The sequence below is a fragment of the Pleurodeles waltl genome, chromosome 5 (genome assembly GCF_031143425.1).
Source record: "Pleurodeles waltl isolate 20211129_DDA chromosome 5, aPleWal1.hap1.20221129, whole genome shotgun sequence".
Classification (NCBI taxonomy): Eukaryota; Metazoa; Chordata; class Amphibia; order Caudata; family Salamandridae; genus Pleurodeles; species Pleurodeles waltl.
In genome coordinates this window covers 1,864,381,797-1,864,408,682 of record NC_090444.1, presented here as the reverse complement: position 1 = coordinate 1,864,408,682, position 26,886 = coordinate 1,864,381,797, and the positions used below count along the sequence as shown (strand labels likewise).

General features: G+C 46.7%; 1 protein-coding gene across 1 annotated transcript in view; it reads left to right on the top strand.

Annotated features, from left to right (window-relative positions):
• The window catches only part of CUL9 (cullin 9), a 576,404-nt gene extending 561,736 nt beyond the window's left edge, over positions 1 to 14,668 (top strand). The window contains exons 41-42 of the mRNA XM_069236395.1: positions 4,640 to 4,713; positions 13,198 to 14,668. Coding sequence (XP_069092496.1) covers positions 4,640 to 4,713; positions 13,198 to 13,429 — 306 coding nt within the window. The 3' untranslated portion in view covers positions 13,430 to 14,668. The remainder of the gene's footprint in view (positions 1 to 4,639; positions 4,714 to 13,197) is intronic.
• The last annotated feature ends 12,218 nt before the right edge of the window (positions 14,669 to 26,886 follow it).

Genomic DNA, 26,886 nt, shown 5'->3' with positions numbered 1-26,886 from the left:
CAGGAGAGGGAGTCACAGGGGACCCTCAGAGTCGACAGGAGCGGAGGCAGCACCCACAGGACGGGGACACAGAAGCCACAGAAGAAGCCCACGCAGCACTACAAAAGTGGATCCCACGCCACAGGAGGCTGGGTTTTGCAGGAAGTACTGCTGGGGACTGGAGCTGCACGTCACTCGAAGATCACTTTGAGGAGACACAAACAAGCCTTGGCAGCTGCAAGAGACTTGGTGCACGGGGTGCTGTCCTGCATGGGAAGGCAAAGGCTTACCTCCACTAAAGCTGGACAGGTGGCAGAGAGGACCACTCCGGACGACCACCCATGATGCAGGATCCACGCAGCTCAGCAGCAGAAGGGATCCACGCAGGCAGTCGTCGCTTGTTGTAAGTGCCTGCGTTGCAGGGAAGTGACTCCTTCACTCCAATCTTGTGCAGTATGAAGAGTTGCAGTCTTCTGAGTATGCACTGTAGCCAGTCCCTTCTCTGGCGCGAAACTGGACAATAGAAAGGGGAGTGACCACTCCTCTGTCCATCACCACCCCTGGACTAGTGCCCAGAGCTCCTCCAGAGGGTCCCTGGGTTCTGCCATCTTGATTCAAAGGTTGCCAGGCAACTCTGGGAGCATCTGAGTGGCCAGGCAGGTGATGTCAGAGCCCTGTCACCACCTGATAGGTGCTTACCTGGTTAGGTGACCTATTTAGGGTCTCTCTCTTGGGTGGGGTCCTCAGATTCGGCTTGGAAGATTCGAGACGGACTCTTCTGCAAACTTTGCTTTGACTTCTGGCCTCCGGAACCGCACTGGACCATTCAGGAACCTGCAAGCTGCAGATCCACGAGGAAGACTCTTCTGCAACATTGTTTCCATTCACTCTGGGGGCTCCTTAGGGGACTCTCAACCCCCCTCCCCCCCTGCATTGCTACCACCAGTCTTACAGGGTTTTCCAGGCAGCCCAAGCTGCTGCCTCACCTCAGACAGGTTTCTGCCCTCCTGCTGCTTGATCCGATCAAGCCCAGAAGTCAGAACAAAGGATTTCCTTAAGGAGAGGGAGGTAACACCCTCTCTGTTTGGAAATAGGTGTGACTGGCTTGTGAGGGGTAGCCTCCCCAAGCCACTGGTATGCTTTGAAGGGCACATTTGGTGCCCTCCGTGCATAAACCAGTCCACACCGGTTCAGGGACCCCCAGTCCCTGCTCTGGTGCGAAACTGGACAATGGAAAGGGGAGTGACTACTCCCCTGTCCATCACCACCCCAGGGGTGGTGCTCAGACCTCCTCCAGAGGGTCCCTGGGTTCTGCCATCTTGTTTCCAAGGGTCTGAGTGGCATCAGATTGGCCAGTCTAGGTAGGTGACGTCAGAACACCCTCCTGATAGGTGTTCACCTGTTTTAGGTGACCAAACCCCCTTTCAGGGCTATTGAGGGTTTCTCTCTTGAGTGGGTCCTCGGATTAGGCTTGCAAGACTCCAGCAGGACTCCACTGCAACCTCCACTTCGACTTCTGGCCACTGGAACCGCGACTGGACTCTCCAGGGACAGACGCCACTGCAAACCCACGAAGAAGACTCTTCTGCAACTTTGTTTCAATGCTCCTGCTAGCTTTGCAACATTTCCCTGGCCGTGCATTCTCATAAACAGCAACTCTTCAGCCTGCACAAGAAGAAGGAATCTCCCGTGGAGTGAAGGAGTTTATCCCCTGCTGCAATGATGACCGGCTGCGTGGATCATCTCTCATCCTGTGCTGCATGGATCCTGCATCACAGGTGGTGGTCCGGAGTAGTCCTCTTGGTCCTCTATGCCAGCTGTCCAACTTTTGTGGAGGTAAGCCCTTGCCTTCCCACGCAGGACAGTACCCCTGTGCACTGCATCTCTTGCAGCTGCCAAAGCTTGTTTGCATCTCCTCCAAGGGATCTTCAGGTGACATGTTGCTCCAATCCTCAGCACTCCTTCCTGCGACTCTCAGCCCTCTGCGTGGTTCTCCTGTGGCATGGGATCCTTTTCTGTAGTGCTGAGTGGGCTCCTTCTGCAACTTCCATGTCCCCGTCCTGTGGGACTCCTGTGAGTGCCACCTCCGCTCCTGTGGGCTCTATGTGACGCTGAGGGTCCCTGTGACTCCCCCTCCTGGGATAAATCCTTCTGGTCCTTGCTGCTCCTTGGCAGCACCACTTTTCCACTAACCACAAGTTTGCCTTTACCAAGGCATGTTGGTTGAATTCCTGCACCAACACCCGTCTACAATCTTCACTCCATCGTGGGACATCTTCTGCATCCATCAGGAACTCTTCTCCTGCTCCAGGGCTGCCCACACTCCAGTTGGGTGGGTAGTAGCTCCTACTCCTCCTGGACTCCCCTGTAACTTTTGGACTTAGACTTAATCCCCTGTCTCCACAGGTCTTCTTCATGAATCCACCGCTGGTTTCTTGCAGGCTTGTCTGGGTGTCTTCTTTTTCTTCTTTTCCTCCTTTTGGGTGGGTTGGGGCAAATCCAGTGATTTACTCCTGCTTTCCTTGTCACTGGGGGGTACTGTGTCACTTACCTCTCAGATTTTTTAGTCCCCCAGCTCCCCTCTATACATTCCTCTTACCTAGGTGGGCGTCCTGTGCTCGCATTCCATATTTTTAATATATGGTTTGAGCTCCCCCTAGGGTCCCTATTGGTTATTGCTATTTGAACTGTTTTCAAACCTTTTCCATGCCTATTTTTGATTACTAGTGTATATATTCAGTGTATTACTTACCTCCTATTGGAGGTTTGCCCTTCTAGTATTTTGTGGTATTGTGTTCCAAAAATTAAGTACCTTTATTTTTGTAACACTGAGTATGTTCTTTCATATGTGTGAGTACTGTGTGACTGTAGTGGTATTGCATGAGCTTTGCACGTCTCCTAGTTAGGTGTTGGCTACTCATCCAAAGCTACCTCTAGATGGCCTGGCTTCTAGACACTGCCTTCACTTTACTGAGAGTGGATACCTGGACCTGGTAGAAGGTGTAAGTACCTTAGGTACCCACCACACACCAGGCCAGCTTCCTACAAAGATGTAGCACTGCAGTGTAGAGACCTTGTATGTCTATTAGTCTTTGAAATAAATTGTCATTAGGCAAATACATATTCTTTAGCGTGGCTCTATTTCAATCTAGTTTGGGTGCAGGGTTAGTATGTGTTAATGAATTAGGTTAAATTTGTGAGGAAACATAGGATGGCAATTGAAGAATGTTTCCTTCATCTGTGACACAACTGAGGGCAAACAGCAGTTTCAGGTGTATCCTTGACTCAAGCTTACCTTGGGACTCCTTGGATTCAGAGAGGCCTTGAAGTTAACATGTCCAATTTTGGATTAGTAATCATGCAGTCTATTCTTGGACACATTCAGATATACTTCAGTCATTTAAAATGTCTGTATTACAAGATTACCTTTGATTATGCCTTCGTTGGGAACTGGTGAAGAACCACAATTCTAGAGTCCTGTATCGAAGGACAGTTGATCAAAGGGGAGGGACTTGAACACTGGGAGGGGCCATGCGGGAATTCCCTCTGGTTCCCACATGTGCTCAGTGTGTTATCCCTCACGTGCTCTGGTGGGGGCTCTTTCCAGCTGTGCCCGAGTGTAGAGGCTTGTGGGAGTCCTTTTCTCTGGTCCTGGGGCAGTCAGTGGTGGTTAAATAGAGGGAAGACTTCTTGAAGGTTGCTATCCGGATAGACAGTGACAGGATGGGCGCCCCTTCCTGGAGCCAAGCTCAGCCTTGCACCCCAAGGCATTGGTCGCTGTAAGCACTCTAAAGCTATCTCCGAGCGCAAACCTTATTCTGTTAAAGTGTAAAGAAAACAGATGACTTTCTGGTTGTGATTACATGCACAATGCACAGGCAGTGTCTCCTCAGTATTTGCAAAGCATAGTAACAAAATAAATGAAAGAACAATATCCAAGCCAACAAGATGCAAGCATGATTCAGCAACCACTACAAAGTCTGAATAGTGTAAGCAGTCTTGGGGGACTGCCAGGGGAAGCGCAGCTTCTTATGCATAAGGTAAGATCCCATCGGTGAAGAAAACTTCATGTATGAAATACCAGCTTTTGTGTATGTTACCCGTCATACTGGCTCATCTCTTAACATGAGCTCCCTCTTTTCTTATTATTCATACAATTTCTAAGGCTGAGACACTAGTACAGACTTGACATGAAACCAACCTTTATTCAAAGTTCTGCTAGGATTGTTCAGATCTTGTATACTTGGGTGGAGGAAGGGGTACTTGGAGGCTACGAGCGTCTTCATGCCAGGGTGGCACCAGTCGGTTTCAGAGATTAAATGATACTGAGCTGGTCCCGAAGGTGTCAGTGAGGTGTGTAGCAGGAAGGGGAAGGTTGGTGCTCAGCAGTTCAGGCTGTCCTGTGAACAGTACTCCTTTCCCGTCCATTGTCTGCACTCTGTGCGTGCCTAGACTTCCTGGTTGAAGTACATAGAAACTATAAACTTCGGCTTCTCCACTCAGTTATGTCCAAATCATGGTTGGTTGATCAGGGAAACTGTCATATGCATTTAATGTTCTTTCCTCCTCTATCCCTGTTAATCTGATGTGTGTGCTGGGGAGTTGTTGGCAGGAAGTGGATACATCTATGAGGGACACTCATTGGCTTGTTTTCCTGCAGGATTTCCGGTTTGGCTTTCATTCACGGGCTGGCTCTGATGGAGAGATGAAGCTGTCAAATGTTCCTGCCACAGAGTGAGTACCCACTGCCTACTTTCAATTATTTTTATTTCTTTCTTTATTTTTTGCTTTTGTGGTTGGATATACTGCTCAAAGCAGCTGATATTTTCAAACTTACCACTTGCTGCAGAGGTTTCTGTGCACTTTGCGGGTCCTAGGTCTGTTTCCCTGCTGGTGTCTTTCCAATGTTGATAACATGAGACCAGCTGGGCTTGGTCCTGGTGAACCAGGTCTTTTTTTATTGCTAAGAACCTGTAGAACAAATCCATCAGAATTTTAAGTCGAGAAGAGGAAAGGAGTGGTGAATGAAATGCTTGAATTAATCACATCCTCTGGTAAGCTTTTCTGGTCGCATGTTTTTTTGCCAACCATGCCACCTGAGAGAGGAACCAGCTGTGGAAAACTGGCCCCTTGTTTGCAGTACCCTCCTCTTTCTGCCTGATATCGGATGCTTGATATTAACTTGACTGAGTCTGTGCTGGGATCCTGCTAACCAGGCCCCAGCACCTGTGTTCTTTCCCTAAACTGTACCATTGTTCCCACAATTGGCACACCTCTGGCACACAGCTAAGTCCCTTGTGAAATGTACCAGTGGTACCAAGGGCTCTGCTCTGTAACCAGGGAGGGTTCCTAAGAGCTGCATCATGTATTGTGCCATCCTAAGGGAGCCCTCACCAAACACATGCACACTGCCAATGCAGCTTGTGTGTGTTGGTGGGGTGTCATGCCCACAAACCACTGCCTGTTGAATCAGTAAGTCACCCCTTTAGCAGGCCTTACAACCCTAAGGCAGGGTGCACTATAACTATAAACACTATGGTGAGGGCTTAGCTGCCTGAGCAATATGCCCCTACAGTGTCTACGTCCCTTCTTAGACATTATAAGTGCAATGTGGCCCTATTAAGTACATGGGCAGTGAGTTTGTCACTACAAACTCCACAGCTCCATGATGGCTTCACTGAAGACTAGAAAGTTTGGTACTAAACTTCTCAGCACAATAAACCCACACTGATGCCAGTGTTGGGTTTATTGCAAAATGTACCCATCGGGCATCTTAGAGATGCCCCCTGTATTTTAACCAAACGTCTAGTGCACGAAGGACCCGTCTGTGCCACCCTGCCTTTAACAGACAAGTTTCTGACCCCATGGGGTGAGAGCCTTTGTGCTCTCTGGGGTCAGGAACAAAACCTGCTCTGGGTGGAGGTGCTTCACACCTCCTCTCTGCAGGAACTGCAACACTTGTTGGTGAGCCTTAAAGTCTCAGGGCTCCTGTTACAGTGCCCCAGGGCACTCCAGCTAGTGAAGATGCCCTGTCCACAAGAAACATCCAAGAAGGACTCCAGAACAGTCCGGGATCCATGAACCCTATCCACTCTGCACCCGACACCCGCGGCCCGAGTCCAGGTGCCCCACCTGTCCAGAGAATGTTCCCAGACGATTATGACCCCTAGTCAACCTTTTGTTGACCTCTCCTAGCCAACACGACACCTGCAGCCTAAATCCGGAGGACCGCCTTGACTGCGACCAGATCAGGCGAAAACTCACGATGCCCAAAGGTACCCCTGCACCTGCAGCCCCCTGGCCTTGGGGATTCTGACTGATGGTCCAGCAGCGTCCAGTGGGTGCCTCTCTTATTTGTCCAGCCTTTGGTTTTCCGCAGCCTACCCCCTGGACCCAGCCTACAGCATCTTTGTGTCCCCCAGGGTTCCCCCAGTAAAAAGCATTGGGTGCCCGACGCTGTGTTACACCCTGCTGCCCCTGTGCCTCTGAGGGTGTGTGTTTGGTGCTGACCTGTGGCCCCCACCCCTCTCCCGGTGCTCATCTTAAACACCCCCCAAGGTCTTTGCCCTGTGCAACCTGTTTCTTGCTGAGTGCCCCCAGTTCTCATAGGATTCCATTGAAAACCCGACACCAACTTTGACCTCTACACCTGGCTGTCCCTGTGTTGCTGGTGGACTTTTGGGGTCAGCTTGAACCCTGACCTGTGGACATCCTAATCCCCGAAGACTGGGATCACAAGTCAAGTACTTACCTGCAAACTGGGCTAACACTTTTCCTCCCCTAGAACTGTATTTGTTCCTATAAGAAATTACACTGTCTACTTTTGAAATTGAAAAGTGTTACTTGTAAATTGTTTATCTGCAAAACCTAAACAAAATGCATTTGATATATAAGCTTGATACAAAGTTACAACTGTAGATACCTGCAACAAAGAACCTTTTGATTCTGGAAATAAAGTAACAAAGTATACTTTTGATATATAAACATTGGCCTGGAATTGGTATTTGAGTGTGCCCCTCATTTATTGCCAGTGTATGTACAACAAATGCTTTGCACTACCCTCTGATAAGCCTAATTGCTCGACCACACTACCACAAGAGAGAGCATTAGTATTATCTACTGTAGCCTTTGTTAAGCCTCTGGATAACCCCTGGACTCTGTGCCTTTGGGAAACCCCTGGATTCTGTTTACACTATACCTCATTTTGGTGTAGAATATACAGAGCCAACTTCCTACAGTGGACGCCTAGGTTTACAGGTGACAGATGGCAAAAGGTTATACTAAAATGACACATCTTGGAGCCTACAAGCTACATTACTCAACTGATTTGAAAAGTCTGAGCATTTCTGATTTGAAAAGTCAGTGCATTCCTCATGTCCAGAAAAGTGCTGTGAAAGATCCTCACTTGTGGAGAACATGGGCAAGATTGAAATGATGGATGAGATGAGACACGTGAAAGTGTGGTTTGTCAAGAGGAGACTTTTTGCATGGATGCAAAATAAAGCAGGTGTAGGAGAGGGGCAAGATGAGTCCATTGTGCAGGGGAGTAATTATTGGGAGTCCTGAAGGGGAGTATAGGCCTCGGGGTTCAAGGGAGGTTGACAGAAGAGGAGGAGGGGGCTGTGCTCTAAGGTGAAGAATTAGCAAACTGGGGGAAAGTGAAGTTCCCTCAGAGCTTCTGGGTATTTTGTATCTATGGGACGTTTAATGCATCAGATACCAAATGCTAAAACCTAATGTTCAGTGGCATGTGTGGCTGTAGACACTGGTGCTCTGCATTCTCCTTCCAAATAGTATTGCGGCCGGTGTGGTGCAAGGTGTTTTTCTTTTAAGTGTTCCGAGTCACAGGATTGAGTCACTCTTCCTGTCGGTGATATTGCACATGGGCATTGACTCCTTTGGTAAATTGTCTTCTCTACGGCATCGTGGTTCCGGTGGGTGTGTCTTTGCTCCGTCTTTCAACTTTTTCCAAACAACTGCTTGAGCTGCCTCTTCTTTCGACTCGGCACTGAAAACATCAGCCAAGACCAAGCTAACGTCTTTGGCTTCCACTTTCTTCACATCGGACCGAGAGATAGTCTCCTTCTGGATCCCGACATTGGCTCCGAGCCGAACGCCGAATGCCTACACCCTCCATTTCTGCACTGACGAATTTGCAGGACGCATTATAGCTTGTACTTTTGAAGAGGATACTTTCCTTTCAGGACGCTTTGGACGCTCCACCAACAAAAAAAGAAAAAGACCAACAACAAGTATGTAGGACAGTGCTACTGTTGGCATGGTTACCCCCTAACGTTTTGCCTTTTGTTGATGCCGGTTGTAGGAAGTTTGCTCTGTATGTACTATTTCAAAGTAAGAAATAGCATGCACAGAGTCCAAGGGTTCCCCTTAGAGGTAAGATAGTGGCAAAAATAGATAATTCTAATACTCTATTTTGTGGTAGTGTGGTCGAGCAGTAGGCTTATCAGAGGGCACTGTTAAGCATTTGTTGTACACACACAGGCAATAAATGAGGAACACACACTCAGACTCACTCCAGGCTAATAGGTTTTTATATAGAAAAATATCAAGAACCACAGGTTCAAGATTTACAAACAATACTTTAAATGAAAGGTATTTCACTCAGGTATCTTAGGAACTTTGAATTATCACAATAGCATGTACAGTTTTGGCAAAAATGGCAATAAGCTATTTTAAAAGTGGACACAGTGCAAAAATCAACAGTTCCTGGGGGAGGTAAGTAAATGTTAAGTTCACAGGTAAGTAAAACACTTACAGGGTTCAAAGTTGGGTTCAAGGCAACCCCAAAGTTACCACACCAGCAGCTCAGGGCCGGTCAGGTGCAGAGGTCAAATTGGTGCCCAAAACACATAGGCTTCAATGGAAATAGGGGTGCCCCGGTTCCAGTCTGCCAGCAGGTAAGTACCCGCGACTTCGGAAGGCAGACCAGGGGGGTTTCGTAGGGCACCGGGGGGGACACAAGCAGGCACAGAAATTAGACCCTCAGCGGCAATGAGGCGGCCGGGTGCAGAGTGCAAACAGGCGTCAGGTTTTCAATAGAAATCAAAGAGGAGACCCGGGGGTCTCTTCAACGATGCAGGCAAGCACAGGCTCCTCGGTGTAGCCACCACCTGGGTTAGGTAGAGGGTCACCTGGGGGTCGCTCCTGCACTGGAGTTCGGTTCCTTCAGATCCTGGGGGCTGCGGGTGCAGTGTGGTTTCCAGGCGGAGGGTACCTTGAAGCAGGCAGTCGCGGTCAGGGGGAGCCTCTGGATTTCCTCTGCAGGTGTCGCTGTAGGGGATCAGGGTGGTAACTCTGGCTACTCACGGGCTCGCAGTCGCCGGGGAGTCCTCCCTCTAGTGTTGGTTTTCCACAGGTCGAGCCGGGGGCGTTGGGTGCAGAGTGGAAAGTCTCACGCTTCCGGCGGGAAACGTGTAGTCTTTAAAAGTTGCTTCTTTGTTGCAAAGTTGCAGTTTTGTTGAATAGGGCCGCTATTCTCCGGAGCGGTCAGTCCTACTGTAGTATTTGGGCTAACATACAGGGGACATCGCTAAGATGCCCTCTGTGTACATTTTTCAATAAATCCCACATTGGCACCAGTGTGGGTTTATTGTGCTAAGAAATTTGATACCAAACTTTCCAGTATTCAGTGAAGCCATTGTGGTGCTGTGTATTTCGTAACCCGCAAACTCCCTGACCATATACTCAATATGGCTGCCCTGCACTTACAATGTCTAAGAATATACTTAGACACTGTAGGGGCATATTGTTCATGCAGCTATACCCCTACCTGTGGTATAGTGCACCCTGCCTTAGGGCTTTAAGGCCTGCTAGAGGGGTGACTTACCTATGCCACAGGCAGTGGTTGGTGGGCATGACATCCTGAGAAGGGTGCCTTGTCGACTTTGCCTTTTTCTCCCCAACAGAACACACAAGCTGTGAGGCAGTGTGCATGTTAGGTGAGGGATCCCCTAGGGTGGTATAATATGTGCTGAAGCCCTTAGGGACCTTCCCTGGCCACAGGGCCCTTGGTACCACTGGTACCTTTTACAAGGGACTTATCTGAGTGCCAGGGGTGTGTCAATTGTGGAAACAATGGTACATTTTTAGTGAAAGAACACTGGTGCTGGGGCCTGGTTAGCAGGGTCCCAGCACACACTCAGTTAAGTCAGCATCAATATCAGGCAAAAAGTGTGTGTTGGGGGGGGGGGGGGGGGGGGTACCTGCAACAAGGAGCCATTTTCCAAAGGACACCACTGGGTATCAGCAAGTAATATCTAGGACTGCTGCCTATCACAATGTGCAATTACACAGGGATCCAATAGAAGAAGACTTTCTGTTTGATACCCTCACCACAATACACAGGGACACACAATTCCTCCCTTTTACCAGGAGTGCTTTGACATGTCAAGACATTTTCAAAGGGCCTGTGCGTTCCTGTATAGTTACACCACGGTAGAAATTTTTTTAAGGCAGCTCCATCTGACCCAATCTACATCCGGTCACAAGTCCCCCCAGATTCCATTGTCACTCTCACAGCCAGGAAAAGAGTGAATGGCCAGTCTACTGGAGATTCTCCTCCTCCAGAGACAAAGTATAAAAAGGGTTGCAGCGCAAGCGGGCAATCACAGGTGCATTCTTAATTCCCAGGCACAGTTTGCAAGATATGGTAGGAAACACTGGGACAAAATGGAAGACCTTCTTCAACACCTCCCAGAAGAACACCGTAAACGTGCAGAGCAAATTGTCTCTGAAGGTCAGACAATTGCAAATAATTCAATTAGATGTGCAGTGGATGCAGCAGACACAGCCGCACAAGGGGTCAATACCAGTGCCCTCCTTAAACAGGCACGTAGACCAACAACTAGCGCCTGTTATGCAGCAAAATGGAGATTTATTGTCTGTTACTCCCAATCTAAATACATAGATCCACTAAACCATCAGTACAAGATGTTCTTTATTTGCTTCATCTGCATAAAAGCAAGTCTGGCTTACACATCCGTTTGGTTGCGCTTAGCTGCAATTGCAGCCTATTTACAAAATAGACAACATACTTCATTATATAAAATACCAGTCATTAAAGCTTTCATGGAAGGTCTTTAGAGTAATCCCGCCCAGGCTACCCCCAGTGCCTACCTGGAATGTTAATATTGTACTCACTAGGCTAGAGCCTCTTCATTCATGTCCTTTACAATTCCTTTCTTACAAAGTAGCTTTTTTAAGGCTATTACATCACTGAGACGTGTTAGTGAGCTCCAAGCCTTAAAGTTAGAAGAGCCTTTCTTTCAAATACACAAGGACAAACCAGTCCTTCGTACAAACCCTAGATTTTTACCAAAAGTTGTTTCACAATTTCACATTAATCAGACTATTGACTTGCCATTTTTTCCCCCCACAACCGGACTCAGTGGCAGAAAAAGCACTCCACATATTAGATGTTAAGAGCTTTCATGTACTACATTGACAGAACTTGAGGGTTCAGAAAAACAAAACTGCTTTTTGTAGCTTTTTCAGTAACACATAAGGGGAATCCTATTACAAAAAAAATGCATAGCTAGATTTTTTGTAAAATGGATACCAATATGTTCTGCTAAAGCAAAAAGACAATTACTACTTACTCCTAAAGCACATTCCACCAGTAAAAAAAGGCACCACTGTGGCATTTTTAGGAACTATTCCCTTAGCTGACATTTGCAAAGCAACTACCTGGTCTATGCCATGTACACTTACATAACACTGCTGCGTAGGTGTACAGGTTCGTCAGCAAGCCAGTGTAGGACAAGCTGCCCTAAGAACTCTTTTTCAAACAACTTAACCTCCCGCAGGTTAGCCACTACATTCTTTATGAGGGACTGCTTTACAGTCTATGCACAGCATGTGCATCTACAGCCACACATGCCACCGAAAGGAAAATGTTTCTTAGCAGTAGACATTAGCTTGTGGCATGTTGTGCTGTAGATTCACATGCACCCTGCCTCCTCCCCGTAAACCTGTGGCCGTTGCAGTTTCTTTGTATCTGTATACAGTTGCTTATATTCGCATAGACATACTCCTTTCTATACTTCTCTATACTATATCTCTCGCCCACCTGCAGAAAACAATCTAACAAAGAAATCTATGCCCATGCACAGTATCACTGAGAAGGAGGAACCATTTGATCCCATGGCTCGAAAAAACTTCTTGAAGAAAACAAGTTGCAACACTCGGAGCCCAATTCTAAATGGAAGGTTAATGCACAGCATGTGAATGTACGGCACTACATGCCACAAACAGATGTCTACTGGTGAATAACATTTTCGTTCTTCCACTTTCATATAGACAAGTTAGTCCTTCGCACAAACCCAAAGTTCATTCCAAAAGTGGTTTCCCAATTCCATATAAATCAATCCATTGCGCTACCAGTCTCCTTTCCGCCACCTCACTCTGTTGCGGAAACACCTACCGCACCTTAGATGTTAAAAGAGCATTCATGTTTTTACATGGATGGTACCAAAGAGTTTAGGAAAAGGAAGCAACTCTTTTTAGCTTTCTCATCACCTCACAGAGGCAATCCGAAATCCAAATCTGGCATAGCCAGATGAATAGTTAAATGCATTTAGACTTGCTATGCTAAAGCTAAAAACTGTAACCTGTTACCCCTAGGGCACATTCCACTAGGAAGCTACTAGGCACATAGTGCTAGGGTGCTACTATCGCTTTTCTTGGAAACATGCCTATAGGTTACATCTGTAAGGCAGCTATATGGTTGAAACCACATTGATTCATGAAACACTACTGTGTGGATGTGCTAGCTCGCCAACAAGCCAATGTAGGTCAACCTCTGCTATGAACACTTTCTGTAAATTGTAGCTCCCACAGGCTAACCACTGCTTTTATGGAGAGACTGCTTTACCGTCTATGCATAGCATGTGAATCTACAGCACTGCACACCACAAACAGATGCTTCTAGGGTAAGAAACATAATCCATTCATTTGCTCAGGTTGTGTATACCGCTGTGTCTGAAAGAGAGTATCAGAAATAAGTGATTGGGTGAACTGTATATTGCTTCATAACCTCTCAGGGTAAAGTACACAGGGTGCTGTCTGTGTTAGTACTCGTTTCTAGTAAATCCTCTCATGGTTCCTTATTGTTGATCAAAGCTGTTGCTGATGCACGTCCAACAGGTTGTGGGGTGACTCTGTGTTGCCTTGTTAATTCCATTCTTTCTCTTCCTGCAGGCTGAAGTTTGATGGGGCGTCTGACTCACCAGATACAGATGAAGGGGACGCCAACAAAGAGCAAGAGGATGACGATGACGAGGATGATGAAGAGTACGTTCCTGAGTGGCAGGAAGAGTACGACGACGAGGATATCGACGACGACAACTTCTCTTACGATGACGAGTCTGAGAATCTGGAAAGGGATTCTTTTTTCTTTGATGATGAGGATGACGGAGAGGTGTACGAATAAACAGTGGTCTCCAACGAGGAAGAGAAGTCCAGAAAGAGAAGAGCATCGCCCATTCATGTCGATTGGTCAACTAAACCTTATACAGTCTGAGTTCATGGTGCCCGGTGAACCCTCGTGACTTATAGACTGCTGTCCCCTCCCGTCCTTCCACATCATCTTTTGTAGCACTTACCTCTTGCCTGTGCCTCCTGGGTGACTCCGTGATGGCCCTCCATTAACTCTGCATTCTTATTTGCTTCTTGACTGGAATTTTAAAACATGGCAAACAATGGCTCTTTAGGTAGACTTGTCATAAATTCCCTAAACTCTTCCTGGAAGGTTGATTAGGGAACTTACCCAACTATCCTGTTAGTTCTGCAGGCCCTGTTGTGTAAGGAGGTGCAGTCGGTCCCTTGCAACATCCTTCTGGTCCTGCGTATGGTGTCATTCCTTACTCGAGTGCTTGTAGCAGACTTAACCTTGCTCCTGTTCCATCGTTCCCTGGGCAGTGCTTGGGGTGCCCAGCTGTACTGCTTCAGAGGATGGTTGATCTGGGCACTTTTACAACAGGGCCCACAGCTATTTAGTCGGAGAGCAAGTGACTTGACCCAGACAAGCAAGGAGTTAGGTTAGAAACAAATGCCAGAATCGTGAGAGCAGAGACCGATAGAACAGAAGTTAAAGGAGTATGTGCAGCAAAATGGATCGCTAATCGAGTGGAAGCGGAACAGGGCTTGGAGAACACTGGAAGATCATAACCTGACAGTCTAAATGTTTTTGATGAGAGCTGAGAAGTTAAATTCACAGGCTATTTTTACAGCATCTAAAATATTTTTTCAAAAAGAGACAGCAATCTGAAGTGCCCACCATCAGTACATAATTTTTGGGGGTGCTGGCATCACCTCCCCCACAACGATGGCACCTTAAAGTTAGATTTTTTAATTTTGAAGTGAAGTTGATGAGTGGATTGGTAGTGATGACGCAGGGCACAAGCCTTTATTTTATGTTCGTTTCATACATTTTGCATTGTTTTTGTTAGTGAAACCCAGTGCTTGGGGATATTCCACTTGCCCAAGTGAGGAATTGATATTCTAAGATTTCCTACATATTCTATAAATATATATATATATATATATATATATATAAATAAATATCCTCAGGAGCGGGTATTGTTCACAGATCACGCTTTTATCTTTCTTGGAGAAAAGAATAGGAAGTGAGGTAACTTCGATTTAATAAATAAATAGCTTTTCTTTTTAAAAAAAGAACACAACTGACTTCAGAATGTTTTACTTGAGGGTCATGGATTTCTTGCAGTACACCAGGCTTCTCCAACAAGTAAGTTGCCAGCTCCGTGTAAGGAGCTCTCCTGTGTGCAGCCCAGCCTACTGAGTTAGGAACGTTTGGTTGGTTAAATGAATATATGTGTGCATATAGTGATAGGTGTGTGTGTATTCTAAACAACATTTTCAGAAATCATAAGCTTATCAGTGGAGAAAAATGGCTGAATATTCAAAATATTTTCAAACCATGCAATGTTGGGGCGACATTAGTGATACTAAATCCTTTATTTTTTTTTATTTTACATTACTGCTGGCAACCACGCCTGGTGCACTCAGGTGATCACTTTTATAAATCTTGCGTATAGTGGCCTCTAATGTAATCTTGTGTATTGAATAGGTCGGAAAGCTTTTCATTGAACATGTGTCGCTCTTGTTACGGAAAATATTAGAGTTCCCTTAATACGCAGTTCTTTTCCCTTCTAGATGAAATAGACATCTAACCACAGATTCCTCACCTTATGAATTTAGCCCAGGTGCCAGACTAGATCTGGAAACTTTTCCTATAAATTACCTCATGTGGCAGTTGGTGACATTGTGCGCCTTCATCCTACCCCGAATGTGACATGGGGTCCCCGTAAATGTGGCATCTCTGCGTGCTGGCATCGTTTTCTTTCTGATCGCTCTCTGGACGCAGGGCATTTGAAATCAGAATACCACAATGTGCAGACTCCATATTTGCGATCCTATTAATTAACCAAATCTGGGGACTCTACAGAATGGGGATTATGGGAGGATCGGCGAGGAATCTGCAGGTAGTCTCTACCAGAGAAGGTATCAAGGCGGGTAAGTAACCTCTTCCTCTGATAGGGACTTGTAGCCACGGGTTCCTCACCTTCTGAGCAGATAGCAAAGCAGTTGTCGCCAGTAGTGGGGTCTGTGGAATGGCTTAGAAAAGGAAATCCTGCATAATAGATCTGGTGAAGTGCCTATCCCGCTGGACCTTCTTATGAAGGCAGATGTCCAGAACTGGCACACCACGTAATTGCTAGCAACAGTTGCCAGATCCAGTACAGTGCCTGGGGGAAACACAGGGTTCAATAGTGTGTACCACAAAAGGTGTTAGCGAAGGTAAGTAACTCGTTCATCTGTATTTTTTTGGAATGCAGTGCAAATCTGGCACAAGTCAGCATTCGTCTACCCTGTCACCAAAAGGACAGGCCCAATAACTTCTGTTTGTTATAGAACGTGATGCATTCCAAGTGGTGCGTCAGTGCGTCCAGTGTTTGCTAGTGGTACAAACGCACCTGTCCTGTCTACTGGTTGATTTGTACCAACGTTGCACATGATCACAGACGAGAATACGTCAAGGACTAATAGGAGAGGAAGCTGGGTTTTAGACGGTTAATGCATTGTGATCTCTTATTTAAAGAGCCAAGTCTTCAACTCTTTCCTAATTGGAGCTGTGTTGAGAGGTCCTGATGGATACGGAGATGTTCCAGTTTCCGGTTGCGTGGATGGAAAATGCCTGTTTTGTTTCTTCTTTTTTTACACTTAGTCTGCTTTCTGATGGTGTCCTGGCTGCAGGTGTGTCGAGAACCACCAGAGATGGCAAGCTTGTCTGCCTGTAACCTCCATAGGCAATACTACACATTTTGTGAATACACCAAAGGCTGTCATTTTGCAAGCGCAAACCCTCTCATGCCCTCAAGCAGCCAAACCAATTTCTTCTGCAGTTCAGAGGATGTAGCAAATAAAAGGAGGCGCAGTCCCAGCAGCCTTTCTCCTTCTCCTGGCACCACCTGGAAATCCCTTGTGAAAGTAAGAGTTCGATGGCATATGTTGCTGCAGATACACATGTTGAGCACAGTCCGCTGCCTGGTGTTGGGCTCGGAGTATTACAAGTTGTTTTTCTTCGAAGAAGTCTTTTTTGGTCACGGGACCGAAGGACTCCTCCCTCTTCGGCTCCATTGCGCATGGGCGTCGACTCCATCTTAGATTGTTTTTTTCCGCTGTCGGGTTCGGACGTGTTCCTTTTCGCTCCGTGTTTCGGTTCGGAAAGTTAGTCAGAATCTCGGAAGAAAGCGTCGGTATTGTTCCGTTCGGTATTGGGATAGTTAGGTACATCGACACCGATCATCGGAAGACTTTGGGGTAGCTTCGATCCCCCATCGGGGCCTGGTCGGCCCGACCGCGTGTGACGCCAAAGCCGATGGAACGGACCCCGTTCCGTTTCTGCCCAAAATGTCACAGTAAGTATCCTTATACAGATCAGCACTTGGTCTGTAACTTGTGCTTGTCCCCCGAGCACAAGCAGGATACCTGTGAGGCCTGTCGAGCCTTCCGGTCCAGAAAAACACTCCGGGACCGAAGAGCCAGGCGTCTACAAATGGCGTCCACGCCGACAAAACAAAGTTTCGACGACGAAGAGGAAACATTCTCGGTTCCGGACTCAGAATCCGGAGACTCCGAAGTCGAACAACAACAACAAACAGTGAGTAAGACGTCGAAAATAAAGACCATCGAAAAAACAAAAGCCCAGGGGACGCCACTGCCAACAGGCCATGGCTCGACCCATAAAACCGGCGACCCGTCGAAGGCGCCGAAAAAGGGCACGCCCATAGCGAAGACACCCGACTCCGGTCGAGGGACCGCCATGGACCAACCTCGGAGCCGAGATAGCGGCTCCGAGAAGCAAAAACAAGATGCCGGCACCGAAAAACATCGGCACCGAGACACACTGCCGAAAGCCACAAAAATTCAGTCGGTACCGAAGCCGAAAAAAGATTCTCTCTCGGCGCCGAAAAGTTCCACACCTCCTTCCTACACAGAGGAACAAGGAATAAGTGGCCAGATGCACAGATTTGGACAAGAGCTCCAAAGTGTAGAATCAGACTACACACAAAAGAGAATGTACATCCAACAAGACACAGGGAAGATATCAACCCTTCCCCCAATAATGAGAAAAAGAAGGATCGGATTTCTCAAGGATGACGCACAACCACAAGCCAAAGTGGTTAAAAAAGTCACGCCTCCGCCCTCTCCACCACAACAGGCATCGCCGGCACAAACTCCGCCACAAATGCACTCACCAGCACAAACTACTATAAGTCAAGATAATCAGGATCAAGACGCTTGGGACTTATACGACACCCCAGTGCCGGACAATGATCCCGATTCATACCCCACAAAGCCGTCACCGCCAGAGGACAGTACCTCATACTCGCAACTGGTGGCTAGGGCAGCAGAATTCCACAATGTCCAACTGCATTCCGATCCTATAGAGGATGATTTTTTATTTAACACCCTCTCGGCTACACATAGCCAATATCAATGTCTCCCAATGCTACCAGGGATGTTACGGCACGCAAAACACATTTTTGAAGAGCCTGTAAAATCAAGAGCCATCACCCCAAGGGTGGATAAGAAATATAAACCACAGACCCAGTGTTTATTACTTCGCAGTTACCACCTGACTCCGTAGTAGTAGGGGCAGCTCGCAAAAGAGCAAATTCCCATACATCTGGCGACGCCCCACCTCCGGACAAAGAAAGCCGAAAATTTGATGCGGCAGGAAAAAGAGTCGCATCACAGGCAGCCAACCAATGGCGCATCGCAAATTCTCAAGCGCTGCTAGCCCGATATGACCGCGCACACTGGGATGAGATGCAACTTCTCATAGACCATCTTCCCCAGGAATACCAAAAAAGGGCGCAGCAAATAGTTGAAGAGGGACAAACGATCTCGAACAATCAAATCCGCTCTTCAATGGACGTAGCCGATACTGCAGCAAGAACAGTCAACACTGCTGTCACCATAAGGAGACACGCATGGCTCCGCACTTCAGGGTTCAAACCTGAAATCCAGCAGGCTGTCCTTAATATGCCCTTCAACGAAAAACAACTTTTTGGCCTTGAAGTGGACACAGCCATTGAAAAACTTAAAAAGGACACAGACACGGCCACAGCCATGGGCGCACTCTACTCCCCGCAGAGCAGAGGCTCTTTTAGAAAAACTCCATTTAGAGGGGGGTTTCGTGGCCAACCCACAGACACCACCAGCCAACAAACAAGAACCACACCCTATCAGGGTTCATTCCAAAGGGGAGGTTTCAGGGGATATAGAGGGGGTCAATTCCCAAGGAGTAGGGGAAAATTCCAAACTCCAAAAACACCTCCACCTAAACAGTGACTTTCAAGTCACACAACCCCTTCACTCAACACCAGTGGGGGGAAGACTAAGCCAATTCTACCAATCTTGGCAGCAGATTACAACAGACAATTGGGTACTAGCAATAATCCAACATGGCTATTGCATAGAATTCCACAAATTCCCACCAAACATCCCTCCAAAAACACGCAAAATGTCACTACAACATTTAGAACTTTTAGGACTAGAAGTTCAAGCACTACTGCAAAAGAATGCAATAGAATTAGTACCAGTACAACAAAAAAACACAGGCGTTTACTCCCTGTACTTTCTAATTCCAAAAAAAGACAAAACATTAAGACCAATATTAGATCTCAGGACACTAAATACCTACATCATATCGGACCACTTTCACATGGTCACACTACAAGACATCATTCCACTGCTCAAACAGCAAGATTACATGACCACATTAGACCTAAAAGATGCGTACTTTCATATACCGATACATCCTTCTCACAGAAAGTACCTAAGGTTCGTATTCAAAGGAATACATTACCAATTCAAGGTGTTGCCATTCGGAATAACAACTGCACCAAGAGTATTCACAAAATGTCTAGCAGTAGTAGCAGCACATATCAGGAGACAACAAATACATGTGTTTCCTTACCTAGACGATTGGCTAATCAAGACCAACACAGTAAGAAAGTGCACAAACAACACCACATATGTCATACAAACCCTTCACAGACTGGGTTTCTCCATCAACTATACAAAGTCACACCTCGAACCGTGTCAGACACAACAATATCTAGGGGCAACCATCAACACATCAAAAGGAATTGCCACTCCAAGTCCACAAAGAGTTCAAGCATTCCACAAGGTAATAAGTGCTATGTTTCCGAACCAAAAGATACAAGCAAAATTTGTGCTAAAACTTCTAGGCATGATGTCATCATGCATAGCCATTGTCCCAAACGCAAGACTACACATGCGACCCTTACAACAGTGCCTAGCATCACAATGGTCACAAGCACAGGGTCAACTTCTAGATCTGGTGTTGGTAGACCGCCAAACATACCTCTCGCTTCTATGGTGGAACAGCAACAATTTAAACAAAGGGCGGACATTTCAGGACCCAGTGCCTCAATAAGTTATAACAACAGATGCTTCCATGACCGGGTGGGGAGCACACCTCAATCACCACAGCATTCAAGGACAATGGGACGTACACCAAACAAAATTTCATATAAATTACCTAGAACTGTTAGCAGTATTTCTAGCGTTAAAAGCCTTTCAACCCATAATAACACACAAATACATTCTTGTCAAAACAGACAACATGACAACAATGTATTATTTAAACAAACAAGGAGGAACACACTCAACACAATTGTGTCTCCTAACTGAAAAAATATGGCAGTGGGCGATTCACAACCACATTCTCCTAATAGCACAATTTATTCCAGGGATCCAAAACCAACTAGCAGACAACCTTTTGCGAGATCACCAACAAGTCCACGAATGGGAAATTCACCCCCAAGTTCTGAACAATTACTTTCAAATTTGGGGAACACCCCAGATAGATTTGTTCGCAACAAAAGAAAACGCAAAATGCCAAAACTTCGCATCCAGGTACCCACACCGCGAATCACAAGGCAATGCTCTATGGATGAGTTGGTCAGGGATATTTGCATACGCTTTTCCCCCTCTCCCTCTCCTTCCATATCTAGTAAACAAATTGAGTCAAAACCAACTCAAACTCATACTGATAGCACCCACATGGGCAAGACAACCTTGGTATACAACTCTACTAGACCTTTCACTAGTACCGCATGTCAAACTACCCAACAGACCAGATCTGTTAACACAACACAAACAACAGATCAGGCATCCAAACCCAGCATCATTGAATCTAGCAATTTGGCTCCTGAAATCCTAGAATTCGGACACTTAGACCTCACACAAGAATGTATGGAGTTCATAAAACAAGCTAGAAAAGCTTCCACTAGACACTGCTATGCATCTAAGTGGAAAAGATTTGTTTGCTACTGCCATACCAATCAAATCCAACCATTGCATGCCTCTACAAAGGACATAGTGGGATACTTACTACATTTGCAAAAAGCAACCCTCGCTTTTTCATCTATAAAAATACACCTCGCAGCAATATCTGCTTACCTACAAACTACTTATTCATCGTCTCTATTTAGAATACCAGTTATTAAAGCATTCATGGAAGGGCTAAAAAGAATTATACCACCAAGAACACCACCAGTTCCTTCATGGAACCTTAACATCGTCTTAACAAGACTCATGGGTCCACCTTTTGAACCCATGCATTCCTGTGAAATGCAATATTTAACGTGGAAAGTCGCATTTCTCATTGCAATCACATCCCTCAGAAGAGTAAGTGAAATACAGGCATTTACCATACAAGAACCATTTATTCAAATACACAAAAATAAAATAGTTCTAAGAACAAATCCAAAATTTCTACCAAAAGTAATCTCACCATTCCATTTAAATCAAACAGTAGAATTACCAGTGTTCTTCCCACAGCCAGATTCCGTGGCTGAAAGGACACTACATACATTAGACATCAAAAGAGCACTAATGTACTACATTGACAGAACAAAGTTAATCAGGAAAACAAAACAACTGTTCATAGCTTTTCAAAAACCACACATAGGAAATCCAATCTCTAAACAAGGCATTGCTAGATGGATAGTCAGATGTATTCAAACATGCTATCTTAAAGCCAAGAGAGAATTGCCTATTACACCAAAGGCACACTCAACCAGAAAGAAAGGTGCTACAATGGCCTTTCTAGGAAACATTCCTATGAGCGAAATATGTAAGGCTGCAACCTGGTCTACGCCTCATACATTTACTAAACACTACTGTGTAGATGTACTAAATGCACAACAAGCTACAGTGGGCCAAGCTGTACTAAGAACATTATTCCAAACTACTTCAACTCCTACAGGCTAAACCACCGCTTTTAGGGGAGGTAACTGCTTTATAGTCTATGCTCAACATGTGTATCTGCAGCAACATATGCCATCGAACTGAAAATGTCACTTACCCAGTGTACATCTGTTCGTGGCATTAGTCGCTGCAGATTCACATGTGCCCTCCCGCCTCCCCGGGAAGCCTGTAGCCGTTTAGAAGTAAATCTTAAATCTTAAACATTTGTACATTTGTAAATAATTATTATAAACTTTTTATGTACATACGTATTCACTCCATTGCATGGGCACTATTTATAGCAAACAACTCCAGCCTCACCCTCTGCGGGGAAAACAATCTAAGATGGAGTCGACGCCCATGCGCAATGGAGCCGAAGAGGGAGGAGTCCTTCGGTCCCGTGACCAAAAAAGACTTCTTCGAAGAAAAACAACTTGTAATACTCCGAGCCCAACACCAGGCAGCGGACTGTGCTCAACATGTGAATCTGCAGCAACTAATGCCACGAACAGATGTAAGTGACATTTTCAGTGTCATTCCATCTGCAGGCCTGGCAGGCCAGTGTGGCTCACAAGTTTGTCTTAAATTTAAAAAGGCGTTGTGCCCTTCCTGTGCAACATAAGACTCACAGTATTCCCCTGGTCCCTTCCTCCTATTTACTTGCATTCTCCAGCAGACTATTGCAGCACTCCTGCATAGACGTGCAGTGGACCTGTTCCCAGAGCAGGAAATTGGACATCATTGTTACTCCCAGCACTTCCTTGTGCCAAAGGACAACAGTCGTATGCTTCCCATCCTGGAGCTCAGGATCTTGAATGTTTCTCTTCTCATAGAAATATTCAAGGTGCTGTCCCTAACACAGATGCTTCTGCCACTGGAATTGGAAGTCTGGATAGTGTCCCAAGTTTACCAGGAGGTATAGTTCCAATCATGCACTTGCACAGGAGGTTCCTGCAGTTCGTGGTAAAATCCACCCGTCTAGAGTTTCCCATCAATGAACCGAAGTCTTGTCTGACACTTGTGCAGCATATTCCCTTCACTGGAGTCATCCTGGACACGTGGATGCTCAAGGATTTCCGCCCTCACAGCGAGCCCAGGACTTTCAAGTTGTGATCCTGATGTTTCAGGCTCAATCCCAGTTCACAGTGAGGATGGTTGTGAGCCTTCTTGGGCTTGTTGCCTCAGAATTCCGTCTGTATCCTTGTGCCCATGGCACAAGCAGGCTTTGCAGTGGAATCGGCACAGAGGCTGTTTGTTGTAGAACATCTGCATCTCAAAGGTGACAGCCTATGTTCTTCGGTGGGGGCAATTGGACCTCAGGTTGCTCCGCAGCAGGCCCCTGTATCTACTCACCCCAGAGCTCACAGTAATCATGTATACATAGTCTCTGGGTTGGGGAGATCACCTGGGAGAGGTAGAGATTAGGGGCCTGTCCTCTTCAGGGGAGCAACAGCTCTCACATCAGCCTCCAGGAGCTTTGCGCCATGCAGTTGGCTATGAAAGTCTTTCTCCCATCCGTCAGTGGGGGGCTACGGCAGATCATAATGGACAACACAACATCCATGTGGTGCTGCAACAAGCAAGACTGTGGCTGGTCCTGGATCTTGTGCCAAGATGATCTCCATCTTTGTATGTGGTTGGATAAATAGGGTATCTCCCTGGTGGGGACTCTGAATGGTAAATTTTAGCAGGTGTCGGATGGCAGACCATGAACGGCATATTCAGTGGTGGCTTGAGCTGTCTTCAATCAGTGGGGTGACACCTGGCTGGGTCTTTTTCCAGTGTAGAGATTACTGCATGCCAGAGTTTCCCCCAAGAGGGTCCATAGGAAGCATTCTGCCTGCAGTAGAGCACAGGCTTCAGTAGCGTTCCCACTGCTACTGTTCGAACCTAGAGATCCGAGGAAGGACAGGATTGGCCAAAGTAATTTTGAGATCCCTGCTCCGAACTAGGTTCATGTTGCTTAAGGTGGGTTTCTAGACGGGTGCAGTGGGCCAAAACGTGCGATACTCTGAGCTATTGCCAGTGGTTTAAACTATTTCCAAGTATTCCTCGGATCACATTTTGTGTGTATTGTACCTACTCCTAGTCTGAGCATTTGTCCTCCTATCTTTCTATCTCCTTATGAAGACCACCTGTCACCAAGAAGGCATCGTCCGGTACCCAAATTTCCAAAAACAACGCATCAGTATGTGGAGATTAAGTGACGACAACTGAGCAGCTTTGATTTGCTGGTTGAACTGGTGCGTGTGATCCTGGCGGCCAGGCAACCATTGACTAAGTTTATCTACTTGTGTTGATAGAACTTTGTGACCTGGTTTGGGGACAGTCCTCTCGATCCCCCATTGGCTAAGTTATGAGATGTTTTATTATTGCCTTACCTGTGGCCCAGCAAGGCTTTTTGGTGGGCACAGTTAGATTATATGTCTGCCCTCTCTGCCTTTTTAAAATGTGTCTTATCCACATTCACTATTAAACTCACCTATTGTGAATTTCTTAAAAATGTAGACACATCTGGGTGACCCTGTGTGACAAGAGATGAGACAGCTGGGAGATGTGTGAATGTGACTGGTCCCTTGGTATCACACGTAGGTGAAGATTCCAGGCTAAATCATTGAGGCCAATGACACATGGTCCTTCCACTTAAGCCAAAGCTGCCTCAGTGACAGTGACCAGGGATGTTTCTGTCCTAGACATCTGCCAGACTCCTACACGGGTGTTAGTACATACATTCTCCAAGCACTCCTGCTTCAACAATCTAGTCCACAGTGATTAACATTAACAGTTTGAGTCCACTCCTCAGACCCTCGCCCTGTTGGGAGGTCTGCTTGGGTAGCCACACAAAAGGTGAGAATCAGAGGGGGACACTTTGAATGTATAAGTGCACTCCTTACACCCTCTTCCTGTTTGGAGTTGCTGCTTGGATGCCTAGTCTAAAGGTGTATCCATCAGAAGAGCAAGTTACTTACCTTCAGTAACGCTCTCACTGATGGATACTCCAGCAGCAGATCCCTCACCGCCCTCCCTCCTTCCGATGATGCGGAGTGGACTCTTGGAACTAATAAGGAATTCCTAAGTTGCTTTCAGTACATTGCCACCTCCAATTTATCATGCATGGTTTGCATCTGAGGGCAAGGGGGAGTGCAGAGATGGCAGCAATATGCTGGGATGGTGTCCATAAGCGGCTCGGGACCTTCACATCCGGGAAAGCATGATGCCATCACAGAGTTTGACTGGACCACCTACAGGTGTAGGAGCAATTGCTCTGAAAATCCGGATCTAGTTTGGAAATATTCTAAAGGTGAGTATTCTGCAGTTAGAGTACCCACCATAAGGAGCATTACTGGAGGTAAGTAACTTGTTCATCTGAAATGCATTTTTGAAGACCACATGAATCCCCTGCTGCAATGTCAAAGAACTGCCTCTGGAGTTTGATATGATGTCAGCTTAGGATCTGTAGTACCGGGTGTAAGAAGTTGGCTCTGTATGTACTATCTCAAAGTAAGAAATAGCATGCACAGAGTCCAAGGGTTCCCCTTTAGAGGTAAGATAGTGGCAAAAAGAGATCATTCTAATGCTCTATTTTGTGGTAGTGTGGTCGAGCAGTAGGCTTATCAGAGGGTAGTGTTAAGCATTTGTTGTACACACACAGGCAATAAATGGGGAATACACACTCAAAGACAATTCCAGGCCAATAGGTTTTTGTATAGAAAAATATATGTTCGATGGCATCTGTCGCTGTAGATACGCATGTTTTGCAATAGCTCGCCATCTGGTGTTGGGCCGGAGTGTTACAAGTTGTTTTTCTTCGAAGAAGTCTTTCGAGTCACGGGACCGAGTGACTCCTCCTTTTGTCTCCATTGCGCATGGGCGTCGACTCCATCTTCGATTGTTTTTTTTCCGCCATCGGGTTCGGACGTGTTCCTGTCGCTCCGAGTTTCGGAATGGAAAGATAGCTAATTTCGGAAGATTTTCGTCGGTATTGTTGCGTTCGGGATCGGCGTAGTTAGATTCAACACCGCGTCGAAGGATCGAAGAGCTCCGGTGCCCTTCGGGGGTAGTTTCTTCGATCCCCCGTCGGGGCCTGGTCGGCCCGACCGCGTGCTGAAGAACGCCGATGGAACGAACCCCGTTCCGTTTCTGCCCCAAATGCCACAATAAATACCCCTATACAGACCAACACTTGGTCTGTAACCTGTGCCTGTCACCTGAGCACAGTGAAGACACCTGCGAGGCCTGTCGTGCGTTCCGGTCCCGAAAAACACTCCGAGACCGTCGAGCCAGAATACTTCAGATGGCGTCCGCGCCGACAGCCCACCGAGAGTTCGAGGAGCAAGAAGAGGAAGGTACCTTCTCGATCCAAGACTCAGACTCCGAAGGATTCGACGATACACAAACCGTGAGTAAGACGTCGAAAACCACACAGAGGAAGATTTACAAGGTCCAGGGGACGCGACTGCCATCAGGCCATGGCTCCACCCATAAATTCGGTGACCGACCGTCAGCACCGAAAAATGCCCAAACAGTGCCGAGATCGTCCGACTCCGGTCGAGACACCGGCACGCAGCCTTCTCGGGACCGAGAAAGTGCTGGAGACAAGCCTCGACACCGAGATGCCGGTGTGGACACGGCTCGACGCCGAGACAGCGGCACCGAAGAAGATCGACGCCGAGAGGTTTCGGCCCCGAAAAAGAAAAAAGTCACCTCAGAGCCGAAAAAACACGCAGACAGGGTTTCGGTGCCGAAACAAACTGCAAGCGACCCAGCTTCAGGCTCTTATACAGAAGAGCACTCGCTAACCTCCCAAATGCAAAAGCATAGGTTTGAGGAAGAGCTACAATCAACTGATGTGGACCATACGCAAAAGCGTATTTTCATACAGCAGGGGACAGGAAAAATAAGCACCCTTCCCCCCATTAGAAGAAAGAGAAGGTTGGAGTTCCAAACTGAACAGACACCACAACCAAAAGTGGTGAAAAGAGTTACCCCACCACCCTCTCCTCCGCCCGTGATTAACATCTCACCAGCACAAACTCCATCACACTCCCCAGCTCACACCACCATAAGCCAGGGTGACCA